General features: G+C 39.2%; 1 protein-coding gene across 1 annotated transcript in view; it reads left to right on the plus strand.

The window, feature by feature from the left end:
- The first annotated feature begins 3,825 nt into the window (after positions 1 to 3,825).
- Positions 3,826 to 16,898, plus strand: part of LOC124861905 (potassium voltage-gated channel subfamily H member 8-like) — a 73,592-nt gene continuing 60,519 nt past the window's right edge. Inside the window, exon 1 of the mRNA XM_047355872.1 lies at positions 3,826 to 4,467. Within this exon, the coding sequence (XP_047211828.1) occupies positions 4,392 to 4,467 (76 nt within the window). The 5' untranslated portion in view covers positions 3,826 to 4,391. The remainder of the gene's footprint in view (positions 4,468 to 16,898) is intronic.

A 16,898-nucleotide genomic window follows, 5' to 3' on the forward strand; every position in this document is an offset into this window, starting at 1 on the left:
CTCTGCCCTGCAAGATGCCGTCATTCTTTGTGTTACTAACTGCTTTTCCTTAATTCTTAAAGCACTTCCAAGTCTGTGGCAGATGTAGATGGTTTAATTCAGCATCTGCGGCCTCTGGTTCTGGGCTTTTTGTCATGGTAATATTAAGTCTGCCTTGTTAAAAGAACTGACTTTGGGTACATATATGACTTGACTACAGATTGGAAAGAAATAATGAGCTTCCTCAAGCAAAACCTAAATATTTTTTTCAGATGTTCAATCTAACAGGATGTGACTTCGCCTGTAGAATGAAATTAAAATGCGTTTGATGATCTTAATCATTTAAGTGTGACAGTGGTGCAAAAAAGAAGAACTTTGTAAGGCGGAAAATACTTGTTCATTGCGCTGCATGAGTGGATGTCTCTATATTTCAGTATGTAATGGGCAAATCAGCCAGTGACAGCAAATGTAACTCGCATTTTCCTTCAAAGTCATCAAAATGAAGGTCCACTTAGGCTGTTTTCCTCTCCTAGAGACGTTTGGGAATCCTGAGGGAGCTAAAGTGCAGCAGGTGTGAAAACCTTGGAGCCTTGATGTTCCAATGGCTCCAAAGTGATGACAAAGTGATGCTTCTTTTATATAAGAGACATTCTAAGTCAACCAACAATTCCCAGATTAGTTTTACAATCAAGATTGATGAAAATTCTCATTGAAAAATCATTTCAAAACTGTCTTGGGTTGGAAATACCTCAGTTTAATGGTATTTACTCTGAAACTTTAAATATATAAAATAATAATAACGTGAAAATAATGTTATTTAACATTTATTATGATTTTGAAAAACTGTCATGACCAAAGATATGTCGAAACAAAAATGTAGGACCCTTTTATCAGCCAGCTGATTGACAATGTGCAGCAAGAGGTGAAAGAGAGGGAGCGTTGCATTATGCTTGATCCAAAATATAGAAAAAATTTTATTTTGTCAAAGTTGCCAGCTGAAACCAAGAGAAAATGCTGCATTTTATTCAAAATAAACTCTGTAGGGTAAGAAATGGGGAATTTGGACCCTCACTATCTCTGTTGTTTGATACCAATCATTCAGCCTAACTAAAATATTTTATATTTTCACTTTGCAAAAGTTATATACAAATATCATTGGTGAACCGCAAAGTGTTTTTCATTAATAGATTTTACTATGAAAGAGCTAGAGTATGAAATGACAGATAAAATGATAGTGAATACATTGAATTGAACTGTTTAATTTTAAATAAACTGGATTTTCGAGAAATACATTTTGGTTTAAAGATAATAGCTACATTATTCTGTAAAATCAATCAAACTCACTTTAGATGTTGTTTATCACTTATAGAGCAACATGTCATGGTCTGTCTTTTCAGTTTATTTGGCTTTATATTGTACATCATAATTTAATCAAGACAAACTCTAACCTCCCAAGTACAAGTTTCTAATGACATCACATAAGGCATTAAACAACTAATAGGAGTCTGTTTCAGTTAGCCCATTTGTATGCTTCTCGCCTTTACCTCAAGTATTCAATTAAATTCCTCTCTTAGAGGTGTTTATTTGGATTCTGTTCTGTTCTGCAGCAGGAAAACGAGCAATATCTGGGAACACTGCATGGAATTCAAGAAAATTAAGCAATAACAAACACGTGGACGTGATTTGAGAAGAGGACCAAAACAGATTGTCATAGGGTTATTTTCAAAGATCCTTAGCAGTCTTTTTGAGCCAAAATAAAAACCTGATAAAAATCTGGTTGTTGTGTTCCACTGAGATAAGTTTAAAGGCCTAAGGTTTCCTGCAGAACTACTGTGTGACCTGCTACTTCTGCCATTATAGGTCCAACAGTAGCAGGTGACGCCATCATGCCAGATGAGAAGAAGTAAGAAAGAAAATTAAATGATTCAGACACATACGGTTGAATGCCAACTCAAATGCAACTCAAAAACTTCAGAATCTACGTGAAAATACCAGCTGATCGACCTAACCCTTGTGCCTCTTGTGATGTCATCAACACAGATAAACACAAAGCAGAAATATCAGGTTTATTCCTTCAGTACGTTTTTTGAAACATTATATTTTGTGAAATCCTGCAGTGAAAATCCACACTTCATTACCCAAAGGTGCTTTTATTGTTAATTTACATTTGTGAGTGGAAAAAAAAAAAATCCCTGAGTGAAATCTTTAAAATGGTTGGTCTGATTTGACTTTACTTGAACAGCATCTATAGAAATGGCACAAAATTAAGAAATGAATTAAGGTGAGCAGAGTTAACATAAAATGTCCTGCACTGAGATATGGATGTGGACAAATGTTGTTTGCACCCCTGGTAACATTGTGTATAGATAGTGAAATAAATGTATACTTATTTGCAGCAGCATAAATTTACCCTGAGGAATTTTGTAGTGGTGAAAAAAATCCAATATGATTTTTTTTATTCACACAACTTTTTTTTAAGGTTAATCAATAATCCACAACTTTCTGATTTGCTGGGGCATTAATATGATGATACACAATGGCCTATAATTATACTGCCACCATGCACAGTGATAAGAAAGGTACAAATCTGTAAAACTCACCATCTCCTGTCCACATGCCAACTGGTTGTTTAAAGAGTGAAGCCAAAAAAAGTCATTTCTGTCCTACAATAACAAACGTAAACATGTGGAGCTTTCTTAACTTTACTGGGACTTTAACTAGCGCCATGAACTTGGCCAGATGAAACTAAGATTCACATTTCAGATGGGGTTTGCATGTACCAAAGGATGACTATGTGGATATCCCCCACTGTTAGGTAAGGTGGGGATCTGTGATGCTGTGGGTCCGTTTGTCTTCCCAAGCCCCTTGTCAGTGTGTGGGATCATAAGTTGTTAAAAATATAAGGACATGTTAAATCTAAATCTTGGCAACCCTACCAGTAAGTTGGAAATGGGTCATTATTGGGTGTTTAACCGTGCAACCGTTGTCTGGTTTTTAACTCCCACAACCAGTAAAACCATCTCATCCATCCATCCATCTCACTGCACTTTCTCAGTTACTTTGTTTTCAGCTCCTCTTTTCATAGTACAGTATGTTCCATATTCTTAATCAGATTACCTGTTTCCTCTAACCTATCACCCCACCCACTACTGTATACATCCCTATCTGGACCCCAAAGGTTTTCTATTGGATTACGGTCAGGGATTTGGGCCTGTCAGTCCATAGCGTTGATCTTGCTGGTCTGGAATCAAGGTGCTGGTTACTTACTAGTGTGTTTAAAGGTGTTTCCATGTAGAAACACCCAGTTTAAGGGTATTCCTTTGCAGCATTAGGCAGTATAAGTTGGATTTTCATAGATCCCTGGTATGAGATAATAGGTCGGACAGCATAATGTGAGAACCATCCCCATACCGTGATACCTGAGCCTTTCCGGTGGCTTTAGATTCAGTGTTTGGTTGTTGTCTGAAAAGTTTTTTGCAGCCTCTAGACCCAAACAGAACCATGTTTTCATCAAAAACTTGCTCCATTTTGCTTTAGTTCATTGGCAAACTCGAAACTCTTTTTTTTTGGCTGTTACTTGAAACATGGCTGCAACATGAGTTTCACATATGTATGACGTGGAAATTTCATATTAACACAGCATATTTCGGTCATGGGTCATTGCAAAGAATTAAATCTATTTCATCTGTGTATACGTGATTATTGAGGAATCTTTTTAATATTCCAACCCTGACTGAGTTAGTCATTTTGTTCTGCAAGCGACAAATTTAGCAGCTTCAAGTATGAAACGCGACAGACAAAGATGGTAGTATTTTTTTTATTATAAATTGTTATACTTTCAGTAATGTGTCCCCCAAAAGGGAAAATATTTCATTAGCCTGCTTTAAAGAAGCATTCACCAGGACATCAAAGAATGAGAGGTGAGGAAAGACTGAATTTCAAAGAGACATAAATATGGGAGGGGGCGCTGACAGGAAGGAAAAAGGGAGAAAGGAAACGCTTTTTCAGTCAGCATGTTGAGGAGGGCGAATGTCTGGACTGAAAAAAAGTGTTTGAGCGGCAGAGATGAGGAAGAGAGAGGTAACGGGAGAGGATAGAGGGGCGGCATAGTAGCACATCCGTGCGTAAATGTGACCAACCTCACCGTGGTCCCTCCATCCCCTCCGTCCTCACCCCCCTTGCCTGCCTCCAGCGGCTCCGTCTCTCCGCCTCTGCAAGCCGGGATCACCCGCGCGGTGCTCGGCGGCCAAGCTTGGATCGTGGAGTCCCGGCTGTCTCGGCTCGGCGCCCTCCTGCAGGGCTTAGGAGGAGCGCAGGGGAACTCCTTCAGATTTCTGCCGGGCTTAGTGACCACCGCCGCGGACAGCCATGGCTCGGAGCGCCGGGAGAGACGCGGCTCGACGCGCTCTCGGATGCCGGTGATGCGGGGTCTGATTGCGCCTCAAAATACCTTTCTGGATACCATCGCCACTCGGTTCGATGGGACCCGTGAGTGCACGTATCTGTTTATTTGAATGTGCAATGTCTTTTTAACCATTTTAGTGACTTATTTTAGTTCTTCACATGGTTACATTTGTTCATTGCAGGCTAACTCTGCTCTGCAAGGAGGAAATAAAAACTTGCTGATTTGGTAAACAAATCATGGTGAATAAATCCAAAGAAGTAAACTAATGCAGATCTAGGGGCTTAAAAAGAGAGAGAGAGATCCCTGTTTTCATTCTGTACTGTTTTATGCACGCAGCAAAGAAATGTCCGGACAAGAAGGTGCTAAATGACCCGTCTAAGACACAAAGGTTTCCACAAAAGATATAAATATGATGAGTAGTAATCATATATTGTCAGATTTAAACCACAAACTTCAGTGCATTTTATTGGGGTTATATGTGATAGACCAACACAAAGTAGGGCAGGTTCTGAAGTGGAAGAATGAAGAAAGCTAATTGTAAATAAATATCTGAAAAGTGTGGCGTGCATTTATTCTCGTCCCCCCTTCAACCTCATTCCCTCTAAAACAAGCCTAGTGAAACCAGCTATTCTAACCTATCTCTCTTACATTTTAAAAATAGTGGGTGTTCATTAATACACATAAATGTACATATTTCTGTATCTCTAAAGTTTGTGTATTAATATTTAATCTCTGTACAATTAAACTGAAATCCAATTTCCTGTTTGTGCACACAATCTTGGCCAATGAAGTTGATTCGGATACTGATCTCAGAAGTCCAACTAATTACAGTCCAACTGTGTATAATTTTAACTCCATAAATGCAGTTTTGTGAAGGCAAATATGATCTTAATAGAAGAGAGGCAAGAAGAAAGCCATAAAACAAGCCATGCAGGAGAAACATATAGTATACTCAAGGGGTAAAAATGCTAGCTGATTTTTATTTATATGAAAGTTAGAAAATCATGAATGCTTTTCTGTCCTTGTCACAAGTATGCAGAATTTTGTGTTGGTCTAAAATTGGACACAAAATTCCAATTAAATACATATAAGTCTGTGGTTGTAACATAACAAAATGTAGAAACATTCAGGGCACTGTAAACTTAACGTGTAAGATACAACATGATCCATATAAAAACACCAAAGTCACTCAAATCCGGCAAAAAAAACAAGGAAACTGTTCTGAACGGTTTAAATGTGGCCTTCAAATCAGAATGAACTGAGATTGTTTTAGATTTGGCTCATTTTTACACTCAACAGAACATGTTTGAGGTCTGTTACGTGGCTGTTTCCAGGTTTCAATTGTTTCACATCTCATTCATGACTCCATGTGCAGCCTGGTGAGTCAGCCAAAGCTTTCACTTTTAAACTTGAGAGCGAGGTTGCTACTTTATCTCCCAAAAAATGCTAAATTCAGAGGAAAAACCAGGTCATCACTTTTATTATGCAAATGTGTGGTCTCCTGACAGCCTCTGTGGTGAGAATATATTAAGCTACAAAAAACTGCATTACCCTTCTTTTAATCTATACTGTTACTTATTGCAACAACTCAGATTTTTTATTTATTCAACGGTCTTACTATACATTAGAATTTTTAAACGTGACAAATGTCAGTCATTCTTCAACAGAGCATTGCTTTTATTTCAAATCCTAACATGTAAGTCAGTCAGTTGTCAGGGCAGGACAGGTAGGGGGGCTGGGGAAATGAAATTGACTGTCAGACTGTGGTTAGCATCTCGTTCTCAGTTCTGTCAATGCAATGTGTCATTTTTCCAAGACTGAATGATTTTCTGGTTTGCAACATGTGATAAAATCTAGTGATATACTGCAATTTTTCACTCTGCTGGTTTTTCTTCATGGAATACTATTTTAGAATCAACCTTTGCTGCAGATCCAGCGAGTCTGCTTGTATCTTTTAACCATCAGCTTTGCACATCTGCACATTTTGCCAATTCCTCATTGCAGATTAGCTCAGCCCCAGTCAGATTGGACAAAGAGAATCTGTGAACATCAATTTTCAAGTCTTGCTAAAGAGTCTCGGTTAATATTTAGGTCCAGACTTTGACTGGACCATCCTAACACATGTAAATGCTTTGATCTAAACCGTTCTAGCTCTGGCTGAGTGAATAAGAAAGGTGAACCTCAACTAGGGCTGTAACTAATGATTATTTTGCTAATCGATTAATCTGTCTACTATTTTTTCGATTAGTTGATTAATAATCAGATAGCAAAAGGTGCTTAATAGAGTTTTTACAGAATTTGAACCAGGTGAAGCTAAAGCTGTGCCATTTGAGGAGTTATGCATAGAACAAATTTACAGACAAAGAAGGACTTTCATCCTAAATACAAAATGTATATATTTGCTGTACAATTTTGGCCTAATTACATAATTGTTTTATAACTTAACCCTGGTCAAAGCTTCTACCCAACTTTACATTCACAATATTCACTAATTAGGTGACCCCTGAAGCAAATAAGTTCACTGGATTCCACTTTGACTTGTCAAAGTAAATGGGGTTGAACACAAATACAAACATTTCAGATTTTTTATTTATGTTTTTGTTAAACAAACAATACTACTGCAAGCCACTGCAGATAGTAAACATTGCTCATAAGCTCCTTTAAAAAGCTTGGTATTCAAAATAATCAGAGTAACAATGCAGATTTGAATCAACACAGCAGGGCTTCTTGGGGTCATTCACTAGGACTGTCAAACATCTGTCATTCAACTATTATTCACCTGATTTGCACTCACTGCAAATCCAAGCTCATCACTCTGAGTATTAAGCCTACGTTCACTCGGTGTGCAATGTACCAGACAGAGGACCCGTAATTTTAGCCAGAAACAGAGGATGTTTAAAAAGGTTTTTTAGAAATACAGATGGTGGGAATCAGGAAACCTCTATCAGAACACACTGGAGACGCTGCAAAGGAAGAGGACAAGTTAACCTTCTCAGGATCAGAATGGGAATGTTGATCCAGATGATAGGGTACTTCAGACTGGTCTCCAAATCCAAAAAATCACTCTTAGATGTGCTCACAGTGAACCTCCTCTTGAATGTCATGAAAGAGAGATGGAAGAGTGGAAGGTGAGGATGATGATGTCACAACAGGTTTGAAGCAGAGCTTGGCAGTAGCTTTAGTCGTCTCGCTGCTGGCTGGCAATCCATCAGAACTAAACTTAAAATCCAAAAAGCAAAACGAGAGATAGGCAGGGGTCTAACACAATGAGGCAAAGATCAACTTTTTTGTCCAACGGCTAGGCAAATGTTGGAGGTTGGAGCACGTAAACAATGTCGTTGTCTAGAGATCAGAAGCTCAGCAGAAGTCAGACAAGGGCAAGACAAAGCAGAGTAGACCAGGGCACAGAAACAAGGTCATAATGAAGAGATCAGACAGGTACGTGAAAGAAACTCTGGACAACTGCTAACAAGAGCTTTCGATATTCTAAAACGAACAGACACCAATCATGACACACTGTAAGACATATGTTCTGGAATGGAGATCCAATGGAGAATGGAGTCATCTACTGATAATTGGAGCATCTGCAAGAATGAGATGTTTTCCGCACATCTTCTGGTGTAAAAAGATTTAAGAGATAAATGATAATCCCTACTTACTTATTGATCACTGATCGTAATTAAATTGTTTTACCAGGTATTATTTTCCATCCCACCTCTATATCGCTTCATACTTTTATTTTTTTGTGGTCTGTTCTCATTATTAACGGATGGTTTTTTCAGACGTTCTTTGGTTCAGGTCAAGTCAAGTTTATTTATACAGCGCTTTTCAGCAACAAGGCACTCAAAGCGCTGTACACGAGGAAAAACATTACAATGATACAGAAAATCAAACACAGAAAAACAAATCAAATGACACTAATAATCCTTGGGAGTTTACTGGTAAGAGCTGGTTCTAATCCAATCTTTCTAATAGAGGTAATCAGCTCATTAAGTCCTCTGTGGTAAGGAATTCATCCTGTGCTAGAAGAAAAATTATAATATTCATCCTTGAGGTCGCTGGTATGAGGCAGTTGTGTTCCCATCATTCAAATAAGCTGGGTCACTGGTATAAAACAGTTTTAGTCCAAACTTTTTAAATATTATTAATGTTTGGCTGTCACTGGTATGATACAGTTGTAATACAATCCTTTTAAGAAATCTAAAATTTTCTGGTGATTGGTGTAAAAACAGCTTTAGTCCAAATTTTCAAATACTAATAATAACATTTGGCTTTGCTGGTAATCCTTCTTAGAAATCTGAAAATCTATGAAAAGTAATGAAATCACACACTTAGGTAGATGAGAAAAGAGACCACATTAGGTAAGAAGAGGGGGAAAAAAAATCATATTTCACACTTTATCCTTAGCAGGATACAGTTTGAAATTGCAAAAACAAACCTCAGCACAAAGAAGCAACACACATACGAAACAACATCATGCAGGGGATCCAGTGAAGGTGGTGTGAGGGGGTGCATATGTTTATCTTGGGCATGTGAGTGTGTGCATGTGTGTGTGAGCAAAATAAGTCCATGAAGCACTGTCACAGAGGCCTTTGTCCTTGATGATACGTTGGAACGTTCATCAACCGGCCTCACAGTTCTGAGCAGGTCCACAGATGTCTTCAGGGAAGGGAGGTGGCAGAGGAAGCAGAGCATCATGTTTACATAACTTCCAGGAGAAGTTGAAAATAGCCAGCCATCAAGGCCTTGCAGGGGAGCCAGATTCAGAAAAACAACAATTATTTGGGTTACACTGACTCTTAATTTTCCATCAGCCTTGAGAGTCTCTCTGGTGCTTCTCAATGGCAAATTCAAACAGCCAAATTCCAGGTCTTTTCCGCCAGATCCGAGCGTACAACTTTCTCCAAGATTTATCCCATTTCACCCCTGAGTCCAGGAACCGCAACCTGCCTGCGATCCTGTGTAAGGATCACAACCAGTCTGCGATTCAGGTTGTTGAAAAGTACAGTTGGACTTCATTAGCAATTACTCAGCTTCAACTTAGGCATTTTATTCACATTTATTAAAGGCTTATTAAACTTTACAACCTGAGCAATTAAAAGTTTTATTTTGTAAATTGTATTACAATGTTTGTCATGGTCCTCGGTGTTGGAGTTTTGGGGTTCTTATGTATCTCTGTTTCTTCTCTGTTGTTTTACGTTCTCTAGTTCTTGTCATTTTAGTTTATTTCTCGTTTACTTATTTTTTAGTTGATTCTGCTGTTCTTGAACATTTATATTTTGCTATTAGATCATTCCCAGTGTTTCTGTGTGTATCTGTTCAGCATCTGTGTATATTATTCTCCCTCAGCTCTCAGCCATTATTGGTCTCAGCTGTTTCTCATTCTCACCTGATTGCCATGCCTTTTTCCTCATTTCCCCCTTGTATATAAGCCCTCTGGTTTTCATTTCTCACTGCTGATTTCTTCCGTTGATCCTGAATTAAAATGCATGAATGGATGAATTAGATTAAGTTAAATTGAACTGAAATGTCTAGATAGAGACGGACGGAATTAAGTTAATAAAATCTCATCTTAAATCCATATTTGGCAACACATTTCTTTTTCCTCCTGGATGCATGTTTACATAGATGTGAACTAAACCTCATAATTGCAATAAGCTGCAACTTTATCTGAAAACAAATCGCTGCCAAAAATCTAATGAAAGATAACCCCATAACATCCAGAGGGATAAAAATGTCCCGCAGGACACACTGCAGGTGTTTGCAGTCTCTTTTCAGCAGATAGATAAGTGAGGCTTATTTTTATTCCCAAGAGCCCGTGGAGAAGGCTACTTATAATTTGGCCCTTGCCCCCACGGATTCATTTGGATTCTTCTGGAACGTCGATGTCCTGCATTTCTGCTCTCCCTTTTCAAGTGTTTAATCAAAAAGGTTTTGCTTTACATTGAGCAATTTGTGTAAAGCACTTTTGCAGCTGGTTGCCTAAGTGATAAAGTCCTGAAGTGGTGAAGTTCTTCTTCAACAATACAGCTAAAAAAGTGTTTCTGGACTCTGTAGGTTTTTCAAGGAGCTTGAATTTGAATTTTACCCTGGAACTCATATGACAAGATGTAACAACAGTAGGAAGACATGACTACCTGTTTGAAACCACTGAGTGGGGAGAATTTAATGACTGTTCATACCTGCTTTATAAGAATAGGTTGAGAAGTAAAAATTTCCCCTTAGTTCAGGCGACCGGCCCGGAGGCCGTCCCCGGCAGATCCGGTGATCAGCAGGCCGGCGACATAGGGGCCAATGATCTGATGGCCGGTGGTGGGACCAGGAGAACCCACGGTGGAGCTCAGAGGCGCGGTGCGGAAACCGCTAGAACCCGGGGCGAGCGGTGCAGAGACCACGGGTACCTTTGGCGAGGCCGTGGAGATCTGTGGTGGAGCCGCCGAGGCATAGAAGGCGGAGAGGGTGCGTCTTTGCACCCATCAGGGACTGGAACGGGAAGTGGAGTCAGCTCGTCCACAACTCCTCCGGAACGGGAACCAGGGATGGAGGCAGTCCATCCACGAGCCCCTCATGGACAGGAACAGAGTGTGAGGGTGGCACGGCTTGGGACCCCTTCGGAACAGGACCAGGAACAGGAACAGGAAATGGAGGCGGTTCATCCTCGAACACCTCCGGAACAGGATCAGGAGTCGGGAGCAGTGGCGATGGCTGATCAGGAGCGAAGCCATGAGCCGGAAAGCCGCCTCCAGCTTCAGTGGAGAGGTGAGCGGAGGAGGGAGCAGGAGATCTCCTCATAGACGCGCCGATTTCACTCAGGGCCTTTGTCGATGGGCCTCAATGGCGTGGTGGATCCGAGGATCAGGGGAAAATAAATCTTTCCACGCCTCCATCCAGTCTTGAAGGCTGCCAGCTATTTCCAACCTTCTCCATGGTGAGATGGGAGAGGTCACCAGGTAAGAGAACAATTTGACCAAAATCTCACCCCTTTTGAATTCCCTCTCCATTCCTCCCGTTGGCTGGTTCCTTCTGTCATAATGGGGTCTTTTGTTGGACCAATATGCGGGGAAGAACTCCTGAAGCTCGAGGTTTTCAGGTAAGACGAGTCTTTATTATCCATGGCAGGACACAGACAGGGTAGCAAGCACGCAGCAGGAAACACACATACACAAGACCACACATAAGGAACCAGCGGGGAACAAAGGAAACAAATGGGCTTAAATACAAACTGAACAGGAGGGGAAACCAATGACACACGTGACAAGACAATCAGGGGAAAACACAGAACAGGTGTGGGTTTGGGGTGCAGGGAGACAGAAAACAAAGGACTAGACCAGGTAATATTAAAAAAAACACAAGCAGGTATGACAATTTCCTTATATATTATTTTAATAAATAAAGGCAGCTAATTAAACACCGTTGAGAAATAGTCATCCAGAAGGTTGGTTTTATTCAGCAAGTCGTTCTTTAAAATATTATTTTAATAAAATATTGTTTTATCTGATCTTGCATTGTGAATGGTTTTCTAAAGGTTTGCTGATTATTGCCGAAGTTGGTTCCAAGATTAACTTAACTTCATTTCCAGATTCTTCAAGATAATCCTTGGTTCTCAACATAAACATTGCATGGTAATGTTGCATCATTCTTTTGGTCATGATTTTCAATCATCTTTAATCAACTTGTTTATATTGTACATAGTCCATTAGTCTTCCCTATTCTTTAATTCTGCTTGGTAGTTTAGTTGGATTGTTTTAGCATAGGAAAGAGTTTGTTGATTGAAATATGTTTGACTTTGAGTTGACTTATTTTTGTTAATAAATTCTTCTATTTTAAGAAATTGTGTGAATTCATTCCATGTGTGTGCAGTTTATGCTGTTCAATAATGTCAGAGCTTGGCTCATCCTTTTGATTTTGTCCAATTACCACTGCCTTACTGGGCTGGTATTCACAGGACAACCCTTAACAGACCGAAATATTATTTAATAAAATAATAATAGTATAAAGTATTAATATTATTTAATAATAAAGTCCTAATCATAAATATTAAATAAGATATTCATATTCATAATCACAATATGACAAATCTAATAAAAAATCAGGAAAAGTTTGAGTTAATGGCAGAAAGTGAGAAAAAAAAGTTAATGTTATTTGTAAACAGCTTATTTAAATATCTGGTTCTAACTATTGAGAAGTATGTTGCTGTGTTCAATACCCCCCTACTTCTTAAACGTAGATACATGCCGAACCTGCTCTCTATGACCGATAGTACTTTACCTGCTGAGTTGGATGATGTTTTTAGGTGAATACTCTGCATGGGTCTCCAAAATAGTATTCTTATGTTAAATTAGAAACCTAGGGACAGCTAAATACAGGTCCTTCTCAAAAAATTAGCATATTGTGATAAAGTTCATTATTTTCTATAATGTAATGAGGAAAATTTAACATTCATATATTTTAGATTCATTGCACACTAACTGAAATATTTCAGGTCTTTTATTGTCTTAATACGGATGATTGTGGCATACAGCTCATGAAAACCCAAAATTCCTATCTCACAAAATTAGCATATTTCATCCGACCAATAAAAGAAAAGTGTTTTTAATACAAAAAACGTCAACCTTCAAATAATCATGTACAGTTATGCACTCAATACTTGGTTGGGAATCCTTTTGCAGAAATGACTGCTTCAATGCGGCGTGGCATGGAGGCAATCAACCTGTGGCACTGCTGAGGTCTTATGGAGGCCCAGGATGCTTCGATAGCGGCCTTTAGCTCATCCAGAGTGTTGGGTCTTGAGTCTCTCAACGTTCTCTTCACAATATCCCACAGATTCTCTATGGGGTTCAGGTCAGGAGAGTTGGCAGGCCAATTGAGCACAGTGATATCATGGTCAGTAAACCATTTACCAGTGGTTTTGGCACTGTGAGCAGGTGCCAGGTCGTGCTGAAAAATGAAATCTTCATCTCCATAAAGCTTTTCAGCAGATGGAAGCATGAAGTGCTCCAAAATCTCCTGATAGCTAGCTGCATTGACCCTGCCCTTGATAAAACACAGTGGACCAACACCAGCAGCTGACACGGCACCCCAGACCATCACTGACTGTGGGTACTTGACACTGGACTTCTGGCATTTTGGCATTTCCTTCTCCCCAGTCTTCCTCCAGACTCTGGCACCTTGATTTCCGAATGACATGCAGAATTTGTTTTCATCCAAAAAAAGTACTTTGGACCACTGAGCAACAGTCCAGTGCTGCTTCTCTGTAGCCCAGGACTGGGGAATGTGGCACCTGTAGCCCATTTCCTGCACACGCCTGTGCACGGTGGCTCTGGATGTTTCTACTCCAGACTCAGTCCACTGCTTCCGCAGGTCCCCCAAGGTCTGGAATCGGCCCTTCTCCACAATCTTCCTCAGGGTCCGGTCACCTCTTCTCGTTGTGCAGCGTTTTCTGCCACACTTTTTCCTTCCCACAGACTTCTCACTGAGGTGTCTTGATACAGCACTCTGGGAACAGCCTATTCGTTCAGAAATTTCTTTCTGTGTCTTACCCTCTTGCTTGAGGGTGTCAATAGTGGCCTTCTGGACAGCAGTCAGGTCGGCAGTCTTACCCATGATTGGGGTTTTGAGTGATGAACCAGGCTGGGAGTTTTAAAGGCCCCAGGAATCTTTTGCAAGTGTTTAGAGTTAACTCGTTGATTCAGATGATTAGGTTCATAGCTCGTTTAGAGACCCTTTTAATGATATGCTAATTTTGTGAGATAGGAATTTTGGGTTTTCATGAGCTGTATGCCAAAATCATCCGTATTAAGACAATAAAAGACCTGAAATATTTCAGTTAGTGTGCAATGAATCTAAAATATATGAATGTTAAATTTTCATCATTACATTATGGAAAATAATGAACTTTATCACAATATGCTAATATTTTGAGAAGGACCTGTATATGTCATGCATACGTGTTACCCATTCCATAAATTAGTTCTTGATGTTTGTCGTCATCTTCACTTTCAGCATCCCTAAAGTTTGCTAATGATGATTTGTTTGACATTCTTGTAAACAGTAATTGCTACATTTATCTCCACTTGGCGGAGGGAAAACAACTTCTCGTTGATTAGGTGTTGATTTGGTTTAGTTTGGGTTCAGTAAATCTGATGCACTGACACAGATTTGTTGGAATATAACAAGCGATTACAAAAAGAGTTTTTGCAGAGTATATTACTACCTCTTCCCTTAGGATCTGCATCCAGATACCATATACATTTTAATTATGTAGATGCAAATGCGGGCGGAATACAAATACTAACGATATCATTCAAAGTGTCAGACTGACATTGTGTTTGGATCAAAGCACTAATTAAATATGAAATGAATGAAATGCATGTGTGTTGCAAATGTTCTGAAAGTTACTATATAGCCTGGCTAGTCCCTCAAAGACGATCAGCAGGGTTAGATCTGCAAAAGACGATCACAAAAGTGTCTGTTATTAATAAACGATCTAACCTCCAGTAATATGTACCGCCACTTATGATCAGGTAAAATAATCAGTTTTAAATCACGGCTAAATGTGTGAGGATTGGTAAAAATTATGTTTGAAATATGAGGAGATTGCATACTGTCGTCATGACGTAAACTCAACAATGAGATAAGAAAATCCAGCAGCAGCAGCATTTGTTTGACCCAAGGAGGAAGGACAGGAGCTGTTTTATAAGCAGTCTGTTATCAGGCAGTTCCCTTATCAAAAGCTCTCAGGTACTCAGGCATTTTTCTTAGGCCTCAACACTTTCATAGTATGTATCAGAAACTCATATAACCAATCCAAATGCTTAGTAATTTCATACATACATATCGTCCTATCTTTTCAAAATCATGAGTTTTCTGAACTCAAACTTTTTGTGGATTAAAAAAACAAGTAAATATATTCCTATAGATTTTTATTTTAAAGTCTGCTAAATACATTAATCTGTTTCCATGATATCTACTAAAATCATGTACATGAAGGAGATTGCTAAGTCGTCATCCCTCATTTGTATTCCTAACTATACATTATTAAAGGGCATATTACAACGTTTCCTTTTCAGTTATGCTTAGATTTCCTGTATATCAAGAAAATGTTTTGAGAAAATGTGAAAAAATACACAAGACAGCCAAGAACGCAGCTTAAATTGTAGAAGTGTGATGACATTCTATCTGAAATGCTGAACTCGGGTATCGATGCAAAACCCAATGGACACCCAAGAGGAAAGTAATTTTATTTTATTTTTGCAGAGTGAAAATATATGCAATTTATGCAGTAAGATGGAGGAAGTCTGGAGAAATATCTGAGAGCAGTAGTTTGGAGGCCTAACAAACCAGCAGCCTATGGAAGGATTTAAAAGCACTGTGACGCAAGCTAAGTCTGCTTGTAATTAACCAGAGTGGTTAATTAATATTGAAATACAAAAATTCTCCTTTTCATTAGGTTTTATATGGTTTAGTCCACACCTGCAAAGTCAATTTAGCCGAGTTACGAGTGACATGCAGGAGCAGAAGGGAGGAAAAAGTCAGATCTTTCCACAAGAAAGGGAAATCAGAAGGAGATGGCGAGATAATTAAGTCAGGGGAAACAGCTGCTTTCTCATTTCCAAAATAAGAGATGAGCAACACAACTAAACTGACACACAGTTTGAGCTAATATCAGCAGCAGTTATCTCATAGGGAAGGGTTAGTGCTTTGTTTTGACAACATAGATTGAAATAAATTCATCAGCATCAAAGTTATCACCACCAAACACTTGACATTGAGACATTTCCCACCTTGCGGTACAAAGAGCTCAGATTTCTAGCAATTGGTTTCGTCAACAAGCCCCACCTGAAGCCCAGTTCAGAATAGATTTCTAAATATCTAATATAAACACATAACATAACTCTGACGAGCACTTTTTGCCATAGGAACGACAAAAGCCGTCTTTGACTCTCACCTGGTACGAAGGCCTGCTCAAGTGCTCAATAGATGAAATAATAAACAATCAGAACTGTCCTTAATGAAATCAACATACGTTTGATAGTTAGGACTTAAAATTCAGAAGCTCACAGTCCCAATGCAGCTAAACTGCAGCATCATTTTCAAACTGTGTCATGCTGCGGGTGCACTGCCATCTCTTTTAAACATCCAGAATCATCTGATGTGCTACATTTCTGTGCATTGTGGATGTTTGAGATAACAGAAAAGGAAATATCACTGGAGAACTCTCTTCCTATGTGCATGATGCAACCCAGGGCAACCAAACAAGATGAACACATAGGTTTCATGTGCCTGTGTAGATCATGCATTAGAGACAGAGCTCTGAGGATGGACCCATCTCTTGTTACCATTCGTAGAACCAAGAGGAATGTTTTACTATTGCTTAAAAACCCTAAGGGAATCTATTCCTTAAAAAAATATCATAAATGAAATAGAGGAAGTGAAACAACTGCCCGTCAAGTTTTTTGTAATGAATTGCAATATGTGTTTTACATCACTGTGGAGGAATTTTAGCCCCACTCTG

The sequence above is a fragment of the Girardinichthys multiradiatus genome, chromosome 24 (genome assembly GCF_021462225.1).
Source record: "Girardinichthys multiradiatus isolate DD_20200921_A chromosome 24, DD_fGirMul_XY1, whole genome shotgun sequence".
In the NCBI taxonomy this organism is placed as follows: Eukaryota; Metazoa; Chordata; class Actinopteri; order Cyprinodontiformes; family Goodeidae; genus Girardinichthys; species Girardinichthys multiradiatus.